The 20155-nt window shown below is 36.8% G+C and overlaps 1 protein-coding gene across 26 annotated transcripts in view; it reads left to right on the top strand.

Moving 5' to 3' along the window:
• The window catches only part of CLCN3 (Cl-/H+ antiporter 3), a 57598-nt gene that overhangs the window by 33750 nt on the left and 3693 nt on the right, over window positions 1-20155 (top strand). For 11 of the 26 annotated variants that reach the window (XM_015860860.3, XM_015860859.3, XM_015860854.2 and 8 more), the window contains 11 exons: window positions 2562-2719; window positions 4477-4576; window positions 6764-6951; window positions 7561-7683; window positions 8964-9170; window positions 9596-9676; window positions 10235-10780; window positions 13090-13276; window positions 14505-14903; window positions 16574-16790; window positions 18979-19054. In XM_015860860.3, coding sequence (XP_015716346.2) covers window positions 2562-2719; window positions 4477-4576; window positions 6764-6951; window positions 7561-7683; window positions 8964-9170; window positions 9596-9676; window positions 10235-10780; window positions 13090-13276; window positions 14505-14903; window positions 16574-16790; window positions 18979-19054 — 2282 coding nt within the window. The other 15 variants (XM_085544890.1, XM_085544889.1, XM_085544888.1 and 12 more) reach the window with 6 other exon arrangements.

Raw genomic sequence — 20155 nt, 5'->3', positions numbered from 1 at the left:
TTCACACAATCCGCACCTCCAGGAAAGGGAAACAGGGGACCCCAAAATAATTTAAAACAGCAGCAATGATCTGAGGAGAAACAAACTAATTTACTGAATATGGTATCAGAATGCAAGATAACACACTATAGTATAATTTGAACTTAAGCTAATAAATCAAATATAATGAGAGAGTATCTGAAAGCTGTAGGCCTTACAGTAATACTGAAGTGATGTGCGCAGTCAGGATAGGCAGCAGCGAGGAGAGGTGATGGAGAAGAGTGATGAAGAGAAAAGCCCGATCAGGTGACCTTGCCAGGAGCTCTATCTCCTCTCTGACCGCAAAGCCCCTGGGGAATGTAGTTCTTCTCTTCTGGACAGGTACCTGGAACTGGAGCATTAACACTTTAACTCCCAGTGCACTACATGATGTTATGATGTGGAACGTCAGGAACCAAAAGTTATAAAACCATGGCAATGTCAAGTCAGCCTTTGCTGTTTGAGTTTTTCCAGCCCTCAGCTGCCCTTTGCCTTACATGACACAAGGCTGTGCTCTCTATAGCCTGATACTGTTTCATATATAGCAGGACATAAAACAATGCTGTAGGGCAAAGGCAGTCTTTTGTTCTACTGTGCTCACCGAGGTTCTGGAAACTGCTTGATTTCAGTGAAATGTTACAGATTAATAATTAAGCTGCAGCTGAATTGTAATGTATGTCCACTTGCTTTGTGAAAGGTTAATTTCATGTAAAAATAATACTTTTAATATGCCTCCTAGTTGTTGTTGTTTAATTTCTCAAAATTTGAGGGCTAAACTAATCATTGCAGTATGACTTTGCTGGTCTCATCCAGTAGATCCTCCTACCCTTTTGAGGAGTCTGGTGTGGATATAAGACTTCTTTCCTAGTTACCAAAATTGGAAATAGCAAGAGAATAGAATTCCTTATCCTAGAGCACATTTATCACATTTACCTCCATTTGTAAATCTGATCTTTTTCTTGTTGTTAAGCTTTTAACTGAAGCACAGGTAATGCTTCTTCATATCTGCTGTAAGAGATACCAGCTGCAGCTTTGGGAAGAGACTTTAAGGTTATGGTGGAGAGATGACAAAGAATTTAACATGGCTTAGAATGGAGGGAAAAACAATATGAGGGAAATGTCAGCTAGGCTAGCATGAGAGATGTTGGCTCTGTTGAGGAGTCTTCTGCATTTGCACTCATTAACATTAAATATAAATTAAGTAAACTCACATTTTTATAGAACATTGAGCTTGTTTGTATAGAAGCAATGTAGTAGGGTTGTCAGTGCAAAACAAAACAGTTTTTTGTATCTTAAAAATTTTAGAGATTGCATTTGATCTTAGAAGGACTTTTTATTAGAATTTTCTTGTCTTTCACCACTAAGGAATCATCCAGATAAACACTGTGTTATATAGGAGGCCTAAGCAAGAGCTCTTGAGCAATAGATGTTGGAGGCATACGTTTAGGCATGACTACAATACAGTGTTGCTATAGCATGGTTGTTGCTAAAGCTCAGACATCACAAGTTTAAAGGGAAAAAAAGTGTACTTTATCTCTTAATAAATCTTCATTGGCAGTTGTTGGTTAGGGCTGGGGCTGGTGAAGTTGGCATTGGTAGCCTTTGGAAACAGTTTCCAGGTTCGATCTTTGATCTCAGAGTGGGGGAATGATGGCTATGCTATGATCAGACAGGTATACAGAAGAAAATTATGCTTGGAGACTGTAAACATACTACAGGAACTCAAAATATATGAAAATCTTGCAGAATTGCTGACATATGTAAGCTTAAAAAAGCAACAACTTTTTGCTCCTTTTTGGAGGAACGAAAAATTCTTTACAGTCCTCATGCTCTCTTTAGTCTGATCACTGTAAGAAATAACTACTGGGGGGTTTTGCTGTGTAAGCTGGCTGCAGAGGAATTAGGATGATAAATTGGTAGAAGTCATTTTCTATTTGCAGAACGTCCAACTTTTTATGACTGAGGTCTGTTCTGTGAGTTACCTGAAATAAGGAAAAAAAGCACAAACGTACTTGCTTGACTTTCTCTTACTTTCTAGCAGCATTCTTATGATATGTTGATAATACTTTGTTTAATTCAGACATGCAGGAGAGTGGTGAACAACAGTATGAATATTGAGAAATAACTAGCAACTTGAGGTGCTATGAACTTCATCTACTATCTGATTTTGTTTTCTTAGTCAATTTTTCCTCCAGTAGTTGATAACCAGAAATAAATTTCAAGGTAAACGTGTCAGAGCCACTCAGTTTTTTCACCTGGTTGTACTGAAATTTCTCAGGAGTCTGCACAGAAAGTGGAACAATAATTTGACTGTGATACATTAATTTCTATTTAAACAACATGAAAGATGAAGTTGCTAATGTGAAAATTTAACCTACAGTTGAATGACAAAAATAACCCCCCAGAACAACACAGCTAAATGAAATAACATACATGTATTACAGGATGTGTCTTAATTACTTACACAGTAGTTTTATATGTCGTGTCATGAACATTGGAGTACTCCAGTTTATTACAGAATTTTTGTCTTTCCTCTGCCACAGGAACTCATTATACAATGACAAATGGAGGAAGCATCAACAGTTCAACACATTTACTGGATCTTCTGGATGAACCAATTCCTGGAGTAGGAACGTACGATGACTTCCATACCATTGACTGGGTTCGAGAGAAGTGCAAAGACAGAGAAAGGCATAGACGGGTACATGAGATCAATAACAATACTGGGAAGGCATGTTTATTTGGGCGATGGAGTTGAGGTCTGGGTTAGTAATGGCTATAAATATATGCAGACTTCAGATTGTAAGTACTGATATCAAATAGAACGACCCTCATACTATACTATAAATAAAGTACTGATTCACTGATAACAGCATTATGACTTGAAAAGGAGGCAGTAATTTAACTGAGTTGGATTAGTCATGTTCTGCCTCCCTTCTCACCATGTCCCCTCCTCCACTACAGTATTACAGTATTCTTTTGCTTACATTTACTGTATACTTAAGGCTGTTTTCCACCATAGATGAATTTGTAGTAGGCTGATAGTGCTTGTGGTGATACCTGTGCTGGACAAGTGCATCTGTGCTACTGCTGTGTAGTGCTGTGGTTGTTTGGACTGTGAAAAGTGAAAATTCTCATATCTAAAACACTTACTAGCATGTATATGTTTAACAAAAGAAGGCAGACCCGATATGTATAGGGAATGTCCTTCCCACTCTTACATTCCAAAACTTGATTTCTTTATCAGGACTTCTAAGTTGAGGCCATTCACCTACATCAGTGTTCTCTGCTACAGGTTCTTTTATGATCTGGGCTCTGGCTGTATTACTGTTGGAAAAGATAGCATCCGTCATTTAACAGACTTGTTTAATAATCTTTTGGGAGGAAATGTACTGTTTGGAGCCTGACTGCAAAACTTTTGGAATGCTACATTAAATTGCCTGAAAAACAAAATAAATTTGGAGATGAAATCTCTCCTGAAATATTTTTAGCTGATCAAAATGAATAGTTAAAAATGAGTCATAATTGTAGGGAGGAATCAGGAAAGAGACTTCTTCACATTCAACATTCAGTAGTTATTCTGCTTTGTTTGAGGATGTCAATTTTTAGCTTTCTGGAAGCAAATGTAGGATGAATGTGGCGTTTTTAGTCTGACATGATTTAAAAAGAAATCTTATACCAGTCCAAAAAGCAAAGCACCCGCAGTTCCACTGTCTGTAGTTTTTTGGGGTGGGATGGAAGATCCTTGGGCAATGGATCTGTGAACATATGTACTGTGATAGAATGTTTTTTTTTGAAAAGTAAAAAGAGTTCTCCATTTCATAATTTGATTTCTAAATGTGTTTATGTCACAGATGTGTATGTTAGTATCTGTGCAAGTGAACAGAATGATAGGACTCATAAATCATGGTGAGACAAATCACATCTGCGAATAGGTTATGTGAAGTAAAGTCTCACAGGTGTTACTTATTTTAACATCTGAGACCAGAGAAGTTGGACAAGACAGTTCAGGATTTACAGTTAGAGAACTACTATGAAATCTATAAGTATGCCCTGAATTACAGGAGAATGTCTAGCCATGTAATCAGAGATGTTAGGGAGGGAAAGATGTATTTTGAAAGACATGCTACTGCAGAAAGCTGATTTGAGGGGGGGAGTAGATGCTGAAAATAAATGCATTTCTTTTAGGGGTGGTAATTCTTGTCTGGGTTTCCTTGCCTAGTATTCTGCTTTATTATTATTACTATTATTATTATTATTATTATTATTATTATTATTATTATTATTATTATTATTATTATTTCCTTTTCACTCCATTTGTTGTGCATAGTTTCTCTCTTCCTTAACAGTATGAAAAACCCTAAAGCTGCTGGATAATCATAAAAACATATTTATAGTTTTTGTTTTCTCACATTATTGGGAAAAAGCACCACTATGCGTAATGGTTTCTCTCTGCAGATTAACAGTAAGAAGAAAGAATCAGCATGGGAGATGACAAAAAGTTTGTATGATGCATGGTCAGGATGGCTGGTAGTCACGCTAACTGGCTTGGCATCAGGTAATTAAAAAAAAAAAAGTACTCCTTTATTTTACTCTGTGTGTTATCTGTCAACATTGTCAAAAGCTGGTTGAGGCTAGTACTGTAATTTCATGAGGGAAAGAAAACAGTGGCTATCTTGATTTACAGGTATAAGCATTTTACAGGGAGGATTTGCTAATCAAATAGGAAACAAAACCTTTTTTCCACTGAATTGATTTTAGGGATGAGTTCTACAGCTAATATTGTTTGATAGTTTGCGGCCTCACTGTGTTGCTGTGCCGTTTTCCATCCTCGTGGTTTGGAGTGACCAAACTGTGCAGGAGTAAGAGGCTGCAAACTTTCTGTCCAGTTTTTCCAAACAAGTGTTTTCAAACAGAATTATTAGATTAAATTCTAGGAAGATTTGATCATAATTGCAGAACATGGATACATCTATTAAGAAGGCATGGTAATTGTATAATTACTTCTTAACATATATACATAATCACTTTCACAATCATATATAGATTAATGTATATGCAAAGTGTGTAGCATGTTTATATACCTCTGAATATACAAACTGAGGGTATATAACTATTGGAAATTGCTTATGTTAATTTGGGTGAGAAAGTGCTGTGGTTTTGTGTGGCTTAGGCCTTGTCATTTTTTCTCTTCCTCCCTCTCCAAAGCTGCAGTGCATATCAAAATAGCTTTACTGGGCTTCCGCACACCAAAGCTATCAAATTCTGTCCATGAACATTCCTCTTTTTTTTTTTTTTTTCAGTCTCAGTTGTTTTCTCTTGTATGTATCCAGTGAGTCTTAAGTAGTACAGCCTTGATTTCAGTCATGGAGAAGTCTTACGTTTATGTACTTCAGATGATTTAATTTAAATTCTACTCTACTGAAACACTGTCTTAGAATTTGTTTGGCCCAGGATCTCGAACTGGGAGTCTCTGGAAACTAGTAAATATAGATTAGTAAATCAGGGAAGAATGTTTCTGGAATTTAGACTGATGCTGACACAGGCTGCCCAGAGAGGTTGAGGATGCCCTGTCCTGGGAGGTGTTCAAGGCCTGGTTGGATGGGGGCAGCCTGGTCTAGTACTAGATATGACGGTTGTTAGCCCTGCATGCGGCAGGGAGGTTGGATCTTGATGATCCTTGAAATCCCTTCCAACCCAAGCCATTCTGTGATTTTACACAAGTAAGCTCAGGGGCTGACACTTACAGCTATTTCTGGTAGTGATTAATACCTTTTGTTTTTTGTTTTTTCCTTTAAATGAGGTTATTTAAATACTTCTTAATGAACCCTTAGAAGTAATTTCCTACCCAATACCCTTTTGAGGGCTCTTTAGTAGGTTTTCAGGGTGCAGTTGCTGCACAGAATCCCTCTTAAACTTCAAGCTGGAGAACTACTCTTCTATACTGCTTGTTACCTGCAGTAAGGATTTTACATGTTCACCCTGAGATATTTATATGGTATTTACTTATGATGTTCTAAAGCTATTGTTGGCATGGTAAGAATTATTTGTTCAAAATATCTTGTTCTGTACAAACTATGCTCTATGAGCGAAGGAGTTCTTTGGAGCCTGATCAGGTTGTTTGTCAGAAGGTGCAATATGGATTTTGTCAAAAAACTATGAGAGTCCTATTCTGACTCTTAAATCATTTGTTGTAGTGGACTGTTGGAGAAGCTTGGGTAAAAGAAGAGAAAAAAGGAGAAGGGAGAGGAAAATACTTATGTTCTTTTCTGGACGCCCCAAGTATGATGCTTAGGCATGCTGGAAGGAGTCCAGCAGAGGGCAATAGAGTTGGGGAAGGAACTGGAGCGCTCTTCCTGTGAAGAGGGACTGAGAGAGCTGGCCTGTTCAGCCTGGAGAAGAGGTTCATTAATGTCTGTAAATACTTAAAGGGAGAGTGCAAAAAAGGTGGATCCTGACCCTTTTCAGTTGTGCTCGATGACTGGATGAGTGGTGATAGGTACAAAGTGGAACAGAAGAGAACCTACTGGATCAAGGGAAAGTACTTTTTTACTGTGCAGGTCATGGAGCAGTGATAATAGGTCACCCTGTAGAGACTATGGAATGATCTCCTTGGAGATCTCTAGAAATTACCTGAGTGTGGGCCTGGCCAGCCTGCTCTCAGTGACTTTTTAAACTTTTCTTTCTTCATTTTTTTTGTCTAATTTCAGTTTATGTAAATTAATGTCAACTGTTTCTGCAACAGGGGCGCTGGCAGGATTAATTGACATTGCTGCTGACTGGATGACTGACTTAAAGGAAGGCATTTGCCTTAGTGCTTTGTGGTTTAACCATGAACAGTGTTGCTGGGGTTCAAATGAGACCACATTTGAAGAGAGAGATAAGTGTCCACAGTGGAAGACTTGGGCAGAACTAATAATTGGGCAAGCAGAAGTAAGTATATATTTGTTCTGTGGAATTGTTGCTCAGCAGCTCTACTGAATACAGAAAAGAATAGCTAGGGTAATAAATTGGGGATTGGGTTCAGTTTTCAGCATTTTAATTGACTAATTAGTTGTACTCTTATAAATGTGTGTTTTATACACTGCAAGAGGACTGACTGTTGCAGATATAAGGAAGTTATAAGGAGAGTATAGAGCTGTTAATAACATGGGAACAATCATACAAAGCAAAAAACTAAAAGAAATTCAGCTTCTTTAGATAACAATGAGTATTGCTTTTATATTTCTTTCTAAACCATTTCTTAATATAGAAGACTTTCTTGGTATTCAGTAAATCTTAACATCTAATAGCTATTAAAATGTTTAATTCTGTTTATAATATGAAGTGTTATGACACTTTGTAACTCACATAATCGAGTCTATGCTGTGCTTTCCAGACAAAACTAAGATTCTGGTGGCTTGGTAATAATTACTATTGTTTGAAATGTGTACATACAAGTGTGCTTACAAGAAGAGTACTTTTCTGTTGTTTTAAGTGGTGATGTTTTTCCTATGCCAGAGTTGTATTCTTACATATTTGGGTTTTTCTTTTTGCCTTTAGGGTCCAGGTTCATACATAATGAACTACATAATGTACATTTTCTGGGCTTTGAGCTTTGCCTTCTTAGCGGTTTGTCTGGTGAAGGTGTTTGCTCCATATGCCTGTGGCTCGGGGATACCTGAGGTGAGCTTTAATTAATAATTACACTATAGATGTTTCATATAAATGTGGAAATTCCTGCTGCACTACAGGACCAGAAGAGGAGTCAAGAGGGTTGCCCCTGTGAAATTCACCCAGTATTAAAATTTCAACAAAGTGATTTTGCTAACTGATGCTGAAAAAGGAGCTCTGAAAATTCAGGTATTGAGTTGATAGGCTTTCCTCCACCTCTCTAATCCATGCCTTGCTGTATAAGAGAATGGTGGTTCATTAATAGAATATGGATCCTAAGAGACAGCAACTGATATTTTACTGCACTCTAGCCTTCTAAAATAGCACGCACAGTGAGACCATCAGCTAACAAGGAAACTCGTTTAATAACCCTGGAAACTCATTCTTTCTACATTTGCTCTCTGCAGTTATGCTCAGAATGTGGTGAGAGTTGGGGGGACAGAAGAAAATTTTGTACTATCTCACTCTTCCCATCAGTCTGTAAATATTTCTTCATGTATTTGTACCGTGGAAAAATGAGGGACAATTCTTGCCTTTATGTAAACCTGGAGTAATTCTGTTCTATTATTCTACATAAGATTTCATCCAAAATCAGTCTCCAAATTTAGCTAACCTTCAGTTTCAAGAAACAGATGGCCATTGTTTTGTGTAGATCCTGTTTATACATGTACTGTGCTTTGTTTTAGTAGATGTTATTTTCTGTATAGAATCATAGGATGGTTTGGGTTGGAAGGGACATTTAAGATTATCTAGTTCCACCCCACCTGCTATAGGCAGGGACACCTCCCACTAGACCAGGTTGCTCACTGCCCCATCCAGCCTGGCCTTGAATGCTTCCAGGGCAACCTGTTCCAGTGTCCCACTACCCTCACAGTAAAGAATTTCTTACTAATATCTAGTCTAAATCTGCCCTCTTTCAGTTTAAAACCATTTCCTCTTGACTTGTCACTACATGCCTTTATAAAAGCAGAGGTGTTCCAGCCCTCTGATCATCTTCATGGCTCCTCTGGTCCCATTTCAACAGCTCCATGTCCTTCATGTGTTGGGGGCTCCACAACTGGACAGAATACTCCAGGTGGAGTCTCATGAGAGCTGAGTAGAGGGGCTATGTTTATCGTAGGTATGCTATCACTTATGTTTTACAGTTATTCATGAATGGAAATCCTCTGGCAACCAGTGTGGCTATCTGACAATACATATTGTAAGATGTGACAGTTACTCGTCTAAAATTACTACTAAGTAATTATTTACCAAAGAAAGTAGAATATAGTACAAATTCTGTTTTCTTTCAGATAAAAACTATTTTGAGTGGCTTCATCATCAGAGGTTACCTGGGGAAGTGGACTTTGATGATAAAAACCATCACTTTAGTCTTGGCTGTAGCATCAGGTTTGAGTTTAGGAAAAGAAGGTCCCTTGGTACATGTTGCCTGCTGCTGTGGGAATATTTTTTCCTACCTCTTTCCAAAGTACAGCACAAATGAAGCTAAAAAACGAGAGGTAAGTTCTTGTGAAATTGTTTTTAGAAGGTACTTATTATTCTTGTGCTTAGTAAAAGATGCCACAATACTGGTTTGTTAAAAGATTATATTTGTTCTTGTGTTTAGACTTGGATTATTTATAGTTCTTTGTTGTGTTAAAAACAATGTATTATCCCTGATGTTCTCCAAGGCAAATAATTTCCACATTGGAAAGGTGTTTCTGCCTTTCTCTGACCTCATACAAAACCATTTGATTTTTCCTTACATTCTCACTTCTTGACTCTGTATTTTGACAATAATCTCAAATTGTGAGGACAGTGGAGTGTCTCTGACCTGATGAACAAAGTTCTCCTGGGAAAGAGTTAATAACTCTACTGCATTCTGTTCTTCATTTTAAAATGCACCACAGAGTGCAAAAAAACCTTCACCATGGTTCTTTTCCAGGTATTGTCAGCTGCCTCAGCAGCAGGAGTGTCTGTAGCCTTTGGTGCCCCAATTGGTGGAGTCCTTTTCAGTCTGGAGGAGGTATGTGAAGAGGCGGCACTAAAGGAAGGATACTTAGAAATCTCTTATAGTATCAAAAATCTCAGACTCCTTTAAGCTGTGGGCTCAAACCTGAAAGTGAATTTAATTTTGCATTTTGAAATTGAGTTCAGTTACTGGCAAATGTTATTTATTTATTTATTTATTTACTTTAGATGAATGTCGACGTTGTTGGCGTTCAGCTGAGTCAGTTAATAACTGCAGTTCACGTAGAGAGATACACCAGTTTTTCACTCTAGAAATGCAGTCTAAAAAGAAAAATCATTGGGCTGCTTTTCTCATTTCGTAGGACACATTAAAAACCGATATGGCAGTTCTCTGAATGAAGTTTTTAAACATTATTTCCTTTAATGCTTCAGATACTAAACACAATTGTACACATTAGTTATTAGTGAGTTAAGTATAATTACAACTGACTACAAGGGACGTTGAATTCTTTTCACCAAGAGGTGTTTCTTAGTAGTTTTATCTTTTAAGTCTTTCCAGTTTTGTTTTTTTTTCATTGACTTACTAATAAATCTCATGTACTACTTTTTGCAGGTCAGTTACTATTTCCCACTGAAAACTTTATGGAGATCATTTTTTGCTGCTTTAGTAGCTGCGTTTGTTTTAAGGTCCATCAATCCTTTTGGTAACAGCCGCCTAGTTCTTTTTTATGTGGAATATCACACTCCTTGGTACCTATTTGAACTGCTACCTTTTATTCTTTTGGGAGTATTTGGTGGGCTCTGGGGAGCATTTTTCATCCGAGCAAACATTGCATGGTGTCGTCGACGCAAATCTACAAAATTTGGGAAGTACCCTGTCCTGGAGGTCATCATTGTTGCAGCAATAACAGCAGTCATTGCATTTCCTAATCCATATACGAGGCTAAACACTAGTGAGCTTATTAAAGAGCTCTTCACAGACTGTGGGCCGTTAGAGTCCTCCTCGCTCTGTGACTACAGAAATGATATGAATGCAAGCAAAATAGTAGATGATATTCCTGACCGTCCAGCGGGCACTGGAGTCTATTCAGCTATATGGCAATTGTGTTTAGCACTCATATTTAAAATAATCATGACAGTCTTCACCTTTGGTATTAAGGTAAGTGTGAATGCAGTGGATACATCATCTTCTGTGATTATTTTTCTGTGTTGCGGCCTTTTCATTTTTCCATCTCTCGAAGCTAGCAGCTCGTTTATGGATTTCTTTCTCCATATATGGTTTTAGATCTCTTAAGTTAAACATTTACTGTTGATTACTTGTTGATGGGTAAGATAAATGTTAGGTATATTTGAAATGTTAGCCTCTCATAAGACAGAATTTCAATTATCACTCTCAAATTCTGTTGTATAGTATTTCACTTAAATCTAGGACTCTGCCCTTCTAAGCATTAGAATGCCTCTTAACCATTCAAGCATTGTAACACCTATACTTAGCATTCATCTGTTTGTGTGCATCTGGCTTTCTCATGAAGTTGTCAGCCCAGGGGCACACACAGTGTATTAGAATTCACAAAGTTACACAAAGGAAGAACTTCTTCATCTGTTTTTGGTTCCTTCTCTCATAACTTCAGCATTTGCAATTTGTTGGAAACACTGGCAAAGCAACTCATCTGCCCGTAGGATACGGTGATTCCAACAGCTTTTATTGCCATAAAGAGAAATTGCCAGGAGGCTGGTAAGGCGTTTTTTCTTTTCAGGCCCTAACACATCTATGCTGCAAAAGTAAATAGGTTGTATGTATGCAGGATTTTATTTTGTTACTTCTTACTGTTCATAAATGCCAAGGATGAACATTTTGGGATGAGATTACAACTTTGCCTCAAACCTGACTGGTATGCAACTGTATTGCTAGAGAAGTTTGTGTGTATATCCTGATTCCTCGTTTGTCTTAAAGATGCAACAGTAGAAATTACTTTCTCTAAAGTGTAACTTGAGTTAGATTTTTATGCAGTGGAAAAGAAAGTTGAGCCAAGGTAAACCTGATTTTCTTCATTGCACTTTCTGTGCTGACGTTCTTCTCTGCTTTGTAGCATGTGAGTCAGAGGATTATGCTAAAAAAATCACCTATAAAATTGTAGTCAGAGTTAGACCTCTAACTGTTATCCACATGTGCGGAAGAGAAGAAGCTAGATGCATGAACAATTTGTGTTAACCAAGGACTAGAAACAATTTGAATGTAGTCTCCTTTTGGACACTGAATTACTGTGGCCTACTCAGTGTAGCAGACTAGAAACTCAGCAGTTTCAAAGATAGAGTCTACTGCTTTTACATCTATAATATAAATTTTTCAGGGTGTTACTCTGTAGTGTTCCCCAAGAGTGAGTTTTCACTCAGAAAAAAAAAAAAAAAAAAAAAAAGAGTACTTAACAATTAAAAGGGGTTTTAGAGACACAATTAATTGTAGGAAATAGCAGTAGTGATGTCAGTGTACAATTTTACTTTTAGCAGAATATGGCATTGAACATTTTCTGATGTCAGCACTGAAATATTGGTAATTCAGGATGGGAATGAAGGATTATTAAACCTTTTCAATACAACTGATATAAATGGCTTTGAAATAAATTGTGGAATTTTGATTTGTTCTTGGTTTACCTGTTAGAAATTCTTTGCAACCATGAATGTTGTCAATATAATAATAATGTAAATAGAATCTGAAATACAGTTCTGCATCAGCTTCTGGGTTCCGTGGCAGAATCTAGTTATAAGCTGCATAATGCATGCATTTCACAGCTACACGCTTGAAAAAAGAAAAACTAATTGAAAAAAAGGAAAACAAATGGCATTTATTGTGATACCAATGGTATGATTTTTTTTAAAAGGAAATTATTTTGACTAAGACAAAAAGTAAAAGTTGTGGTTGAGATTCGTATTTTGGTCGTGGCAGAATATATTTATGCTTTGGAGGGAAGGAACAGGCATGTTCAGTTTAATGAGAAGTGTAGATGCAGTACAGTTTTGGTGTTTTTCTGTTTTTTAAATTTTATTTCTGGGTTTTTGGTTGTTTTTTTGGTTTTTTTTTTTTTTGAAAGGAGGAGAAGAGGCACAACAGCAATGTCTCTGTTGAACCCTCACTCCTGTTGCAGCTACGGGGACAAACAAGACTTGTCATACCAGAATGGTTTAGTTAAATATTATTGCAAGGCTATGTAGCCTATTCAGGTTAAGTTAATAACTGATCAAATATAACTGATCAAATAAATAAAATTACAATAGAGATGTGCTTGACGTTTTTTTAACAGTAAAGTGTTCTGCTTTTTTTTTTTTTTTTTTGTCATAGGAATTTGCATTAGGTTTTACTAATTTTGCAATGTTTTTAATGCAACAGTTTGAGTATTTGCATTTCTTTTTAAAATATGCAGCAAATATGTTCCCATCAGCATCATAGCTGTTGTTCCATTTCTGTTTTAGGTTCCATCTGGGTTGTTCATACCTAGTATGGCAATTGGAGCAATAGCAGGAAGGATTGTAGGAATTGCAGTGGAGCAGCTGGCTTACTATCATCACGACTGGTTCATTTTCAAGGAGTGGTGTGAAGTTGGAGCTGACTGTATTACGCCTGGTCTTTATGCCATGGTTGGTGCTGCTGCATGCTTAGGTAACTAAGCCGTAACAAAGCAAATATCTGATTTTTATTTTGTTTTATGTTACCGAAGTTACAGTGAGAAGCGGGGATATGTACAAATGCGCTGTATTAGAACACCTGTAATGTGGACTTCTCTTTCTTCAGATGAATGCACTCACATATTTTTATGTAAAACATGAGATTTTTATCTGAAGAATAAATGAAGTTGACTATATGATGGGAAAGAGAGTAACTTAAATATGAGAGTTTGCTTTTTTTTTTGGCATCCGTCGATGTAATTAGATATTATAGGTGTTGTATACATTGAAATGTATAAAATAGAGTTGAGAACCTTGAAATTGCTACAAGGAGGTAACATGATCTGCAGCCACTTCAAGAACATTTGCTGCTATTCACGTAGAAGTTTGTTACTCCAAACAGAAACTTCAGAAGCACACAATGATGTGGGGAGTCCAGTTACAGGACTTTTATGAGGCCTCATTTACAAACTGTTGAAAATCTGCTTCACTGGAAGAGGATTACTCTGGGTACCTAAACTAGGAGAGATTTCATGAAGGTCTTGTCCTAAGTTAAGGACAGTAGTGGAATGGATCTGGTTCTTGGAGAGGTTGTTCTGTTGTTTTGGGGGGGATTTTTTTTTTAATGTTTCAACCAAAATGTATTGAAAGAAGAATCTGATTTATTTGAAAGAAGATGTGGTACCAGAAATGTTTGTAGTACAAACATTTTGCATACTGACAAAGGAGAAACATAACTCTTTTCTCTCATTGTTCAAGGAACACTAACTTACAATTCTCTGTAGTTTTTATAGTTCTACAACAGCATTATATTCATAATATTTTGGACAGTATAGCTGTTGAATTGTTATCTGTTCCTTTCCTGCATTAGTGTCATTCTTTTTCCAAATTACTATCTTACTGGGTTTGGCTTTCTTAATTTCTCTGCATTTTTTAACTTAGGGATGGCTTGGAAAAGTTTTGTTCTTAAGTTACGTGAAAGAGAAGCACATATTTTTCAAATCCTTTTACTCTCTGACCTTCAGGAATTTTCCCTCAAGCTCTTTTACTTCTAAAGTTTGTGTTCATTTTTCTTGTATGCTTTTGTTTTTGTAATACAAAATAATGTTTGTCAGATGGCGTAAGGGGCAAAGTTATGTTATCAGTTCTCAGCAGGAAGGCAGGAAGTATAAATTCAGTATTATTTGACACTGAAGCATTACTGGCTGTCATTTTTCTTGCAGGTGGTGTGACAAGGATGACTGTGTCCCTGGTAGTTATTGTCTTTGAGCTAACAGGAGGGCTGGAGTATATTGTGCCCTTAATGGCCGCAGTCATGACCAGTAAGTGGGTAGGAGACGCTTTTGGTAGGGAAGGCATCTATGAGGCACACATCCGACTGAATGGATATCCCTTCTTGGATGCAAAGGAGGAATTTACTCACACGACACTGGCTGCTGATGTTATGAGACCTCGAAGAAGCGACCCACCTTTAGCTGTTTTAACACAGGATAATATGACAGTTGAAGACATAGAAAACTTGATCAATGAAACCAGCTATAATGGTTTTCCTGTTATTATGTCAAAAGAATCACAGAGACTTGTGGGCTTTGCTTTAAGAAGAGATTTAACTATTGCAATAGGTAATTATCTCCCAATATTTTCTGATAATATATTCTAACAGAAATTATTGTAAAGCTTAAAAGAGAACGTCCTATCTGTGTTTCTACTTGTTTCAGGTTTAAGGCCCAGATACCTTGCACAGGCTGTCTCTTTCTTTGCTGAAGGATATTGATTATTTTCAATGGCAGACCCTAAGATAAAATGTTAATATCTTTGTGCCTGTTATAAAAACAAGACTTGTCAAACTGAAGTAGGCCAGACTGGCATCTAGTCCAGTATTTTTGCTTCTTTTCCGGTGCTTGCTGACAGTTCTTTTCCTCAAGGGCATGTTACATTAACCATCTTCAAATGGAGTAATTCCCATTTTAAAGAGCAGAATTCAGTCAGAGTTACTGTCAAAGTCATTGCAAAATGTAAATGAGTATCAGGCTTCTCCTTGGCGAGTATTTATTTGCGGTCGTTTCTTTGTTGTTGTGATGATATTTTTTTTCCAGTGACTGAGATTGTACTGTGGAGAGATGCGTGAAATATTTTATGTTTCTTTTTTTAGTTTGCCTGTGTGCTGTGAAATTTGGCACCGGGCACACACACTCCATTTGGGCCATCTCTCGGGATGACTGTTGGAAACTGTCTGATAACTGGGGCGGTGCTTTGTGCATTGGCAAAAGAAATGTGGATTTCAAAATTACTATTGCCAGCAAAGGGAAATAGAATTAGCGTTTAAGAAATGCTTGTACATAAAATCAGTGATGGAAATGATATCTTAAATTGCTCATATTTTTTCATAATTTGTAAGCTTGTATATTGACAAGTATCTGTTTAGGAAAGACACTTGAGAAAGCAATGTTTTCTTTCAGAAAGTTTGGGGGAAAAAAGGAGTTCTCAGGAACACAACACCAAGTACTGAAGTAAAACTTTTGCCTGTGGGCTTACAATGTGTGTACTGTGTTCCTGCACTGTGGAGGATGTATATAAATGTCCTAAACTTAGAAAGTATTACAGATATCATATGATTTTAAGTTTGTGTTTACTTAAGGCTGTATGGAGAAATAGCAGAATACTGTTCTAATAAAACACTTCCACAGTTAAAACTTATTTCAGTTGCAGAGAGTGCATGGTGTAGACAAAGTGTATATTGCTTTGTCTTGGAGTCATTCAGTGAGATAGCTTGGGGTACAAAGAGAGCTGCTCATGTAGCCAAAGTATTGAAAACTTGAAGAGGATACAGATCAGGTTCACAAAAAGCTAAATACATTTGTATAAGTAAGACAGTAATCCCAAGGAGATCAGAAATGAAGAGTTTGTAATCAGTGATGGTTTGAAACCAGTATTTGTCATTTTACAGAAGAGCTATTGGATCAGCTTTCTTTTTGACAGCTGGTTTAGCTGCTGGATGCTTCCTGTATTTTAGCTTTCCAGTATTTCTACCTCTCCATAGTAAACACATTTTATTTTTGTTGTTGGACTGAGAGAGGCAGTAGCTGAAGGATGACTAAAGCTGTATGATAGATAGCTTCTGTGATTTCTGCACAAACTTCTCAGGAATAAAACTGACTATAGAAATGCAGTGTTAGCATATCAGCATCAGAGCCTGGTAGTGTTGAATGAACTTTGCACTAAATGATCTTAATCCAAAAATGTAAATTTTCTTGCTCTTTTTTTTTTTCTTTCCCCCTCTCTCCCCTTAAAGAAAGTGCTAGGAAGAAGCAGGAAGGGATTGTTGGCAGTTCCAGGGTCTGTTTTGCCCAGCATACCCCATCACTTCCAGCAGAAAGCCCTCGGCCTTTGAAACTAAGAAGCATACTTGACATGAGCCCTTTCACCGTGACAGACCATACACCTATGGAAATAGTGGTGGATATTTTCCGGAAGCTGGGTTTGAGGCAGTGCCTTGTGACACACAACGGGTGAGTAATGTGGTAGCAATTCTGCTTCTTTAGTTAGGTATAGTAATTTTCACTTCTGGAATCAAAGCTTTCATTTTGGCTGAACCCATACATTTGGTGCTGTATGTCAGTGACAAGAAGGTGAACGTCTCTTAAATTCTTACTCCTTCCCTGTATTCCAAGTAAACAGGCAGGTAGTTTCTAGATTTTTTAGTTTGTTTGTTGCTTTTTAAAAGGTTTTCTTTAAAAAAAAAAAAAAAAGTGGGATACATCAGCTGTAGAACATCTACAAATACTGAGTTCATAGGAGCAAAAGAGAAAAAAGATCCATTCAATATCTCCTCTTTTGGAGTTTAGTAATGACAATCACCACCCAGCTGTTAGTTTTGGGATACTGAAAACTGAGTGACTGCTAGTATTTGTGAAACTTCAGTCTGCAGCCTTCACTTCTACAATTCAAAATACTTCGAGAAAGTAACGTAGAGATGTAGAATGTTTGTAAATCTGACTATGGGGGTTGTCACCTGGTCACCATTTAATAAATCAGCCTTAGGTGTGGAAACAAAAATATTTGTTATAACTGCCTCTTACCGGGACTGTTTCTTTTTTTACGAGATCTTCTTTCGAGTGGTTCTACTTCAACATTCTGCTTTCCTGTATCTCTTGTGATAAGCACTTGGCACGTGATATTGCAGCTTCTACCACAGTTATCTTGCTTTCTTTCTAGGATCTTTTTAAATTACATGAGAAGTGAAGCACTGTCTGCTCATCCTACATTATTTAGTACCAATGTCCATGGGACAAAGCTAAGAAACCTTAAGCATAGATAGTATATATTTATTTTGTGGACAGAAGGAGAGCTGCTTTAAGTGGCAAATATTGAAATAGTGTACTAATTTCCAGATCTGTTTCTTAAGATGTCTTCTAAAACAAATGTATCTTAAATGTGCTCCTATTGTTTTGTTGTTGTTGCTTTCTGATTTTTTTATTTATTTTTTATTTGCTTTTTATTAAATTCATCTTTGTGTGGAATGGCAAGTAGATGTTTTTAGACGCATAAATAGCTCTTAAGAAAGGCTTTCTCTGCCAGAGAAAGGCCATCATGGCCTGACACTTCAAAATCAGTGCAGACTCACAATTATAACTACTGCATGCAGGGAAATCTGAACTGGTAAAACTTCAGTGATAGATACTTATTACAATGGGTTTTCTCTTAGTTTCTCTCATTGTTGAGTGCTCAAACATTAACATTGGTGTGAAGACTGACTCTAAAGAGAGATTGATCTTGTAAAGATGTGTTGAACTGTAGTGTAAGTTTTTAATTATTTAATTATAAAGCAGCTGCAAGTATGGGAGACTTTGGTTTGTTGTTTTCTGATGCTCGTGTTTCTTGTCCCACTTCAGTTTATAAACTGTTGATCTTCTATGAGAATGCTGTCCATTACGAGCTTGGGTTGTTAATCCCTGAGGTCCAGTTGGCTATATGCAACCTAGAGAATTTGTCTAAATTTTGGCAAATTTCAGGCACATTGAATATAGATATAAATATAGGGAGATATATGTTTATATATAAATCCTGTTACAGTTAGGAATTGTGCCAAAATTGGTGCTGGTGTTGGATACAGAGGTATACAAAGACTGAGCCTGATTCTTAATAGCTTTTACCAGAATGTCTATTCTAAGGTGTTGCTCTTTGTTTATATTACCATAAATGAGAATTAGGTTTGAATTTGTCTGTTCCTAGGGACCAGGTAACCCTGCTCTGTAGTGAAGCTTCAGACCTCAATTTCTGTGACTTTAACTACTTCGATAATTTACCGTAGCTTGCTATAATGGGTGTAGTGATTTGTATTTGTGAGGAGAAATAACTAGTAAACAAAAGAGATGAGGTAGATTCTAGCTTCATTGCCTCTAAAATCTCAAGAAATTAGAACGTGGGGAGAAGGGATAAAGTATGCTTCCCCTGTGTGTGTGGTAGAGAAGCATAATGCTGTGGGGTTCTTGGAGATCTAGAATTTGGAGGGGGGGGAAAAAAGTCTGGGAAAGGGTGCTGAGTTTCAAACCATTTGTCATGTAACTATCTCATTAACTTTCTTGGAAACCATTTTCTTTTTAGTTTTGCACTACTCTAAACCTTTTTCATTGTGACTAGAACTTTTTTTTAATTTGATTTCATACACAGTTATTAGCATAACATGATCTGTTTCAGGATTGTCTTGGGGATCATCACAAAGAAGAACATATTAGAGCATCTCGAGCAACTAAAGCAGCACGTCGAACCCTTGGTGATTAGTTATATCAGATCTCATAATTAGACACATTAGAAGTCAGGAAGCATGAAACTTGTGAACTGTTCAGTACTTTTATGACATCAGCTGAACAAAGAAAGAATGCTGTATTAAACATTTGTATTAAAGAAACTATAACAGAAAATAATATGTGCAAAATCCTTTTATAGAAATTAAGCAGTTACTATGGACGGTCTGTTAGTCACAACATTAAAGCAAGGTAAAAACAGAATTTGGTATTTTGTTCTTTGGATCACATAGATCTGCTTAGTTGACCTTCGATTTCCCCCTGTGGGAAAACATACAGCTAGGAATACCTTTTCCCCCACAGTGTAAATTATTTATATTTTTATATGCTGATTTCGACAGCTTTAAATAGCTGTTAACTTGCTAATTATTTTGAGGAGCAAAGCCAAGCATGTTCTTAATGTCTTGCAACATTAGGTCTTCCCTGTAATCCCCATTTTATCAACTGGAAAATAAGAGTAACATGAAGTCCTTTAATTTTATACGAAGTCCTGTGATTCTGCTGCTGTTACTTATAGCAACTAGTGCACTCCAGTGGGATCCTAAACTACTAAATGTCATTCTAATACATCTACTGTTGACTTCAGAATCTACATACTGTTCTAAGTATGATGTTGTGATCTAACCTTAGTTGTAAGATAGATTTTGTCTTGATTTGGACATTGGTTGCTCTGCAATAGCTGCATCTCCGCTAAACCTAGCCACCAAGTTTAGCTGCTTATGTACAAAACATGCTAATTGTGTTCTCATTTTATGCTAATATTTCACAAGTATTTCATGCGTCCTTTAATAAACAAAAAATACCCAAACCAAAATATACTAACCAAAATAACAAGGGCAGCAGCTCATTCATTCTGCTCTTTGCTTCTCCTGTGATATTATCCTTTTGGACAGTCTCACCCTTTTTGATGTTTCATAAAGATTTGCTGTTCAAAGCAATTTAGTTGCTGTCATAAGAGCACAGTATCTAAAGTTGAAAATGAAAACATTATTTTATTATTCATAATTGATTTCCTGAAGCTATGAGCTCTAAAATCAAGTTAAATATTCATTATTTCGAAAAAGTTTAAT

This window comes from Coturnix japonica, chromosome 4, assembly GCF_054131305.1.
Source record: "Coturnix japonica strain WE chromosome 4, WE-NBRP24, whole genome shotgun sequence".
Classification (NCBI taxonomy): domain Eukaryota; kingdom Metazoa; phylum Chordata; class Aves; order Galliformes; family Phasianidae; genus Coturnix; species Coturnix japonica.
The sequence above is the reverse complement of the archived record's forward strand: the minus strand, read 5'-3'. Positions and strand labels throughout refer to the sequence as shown.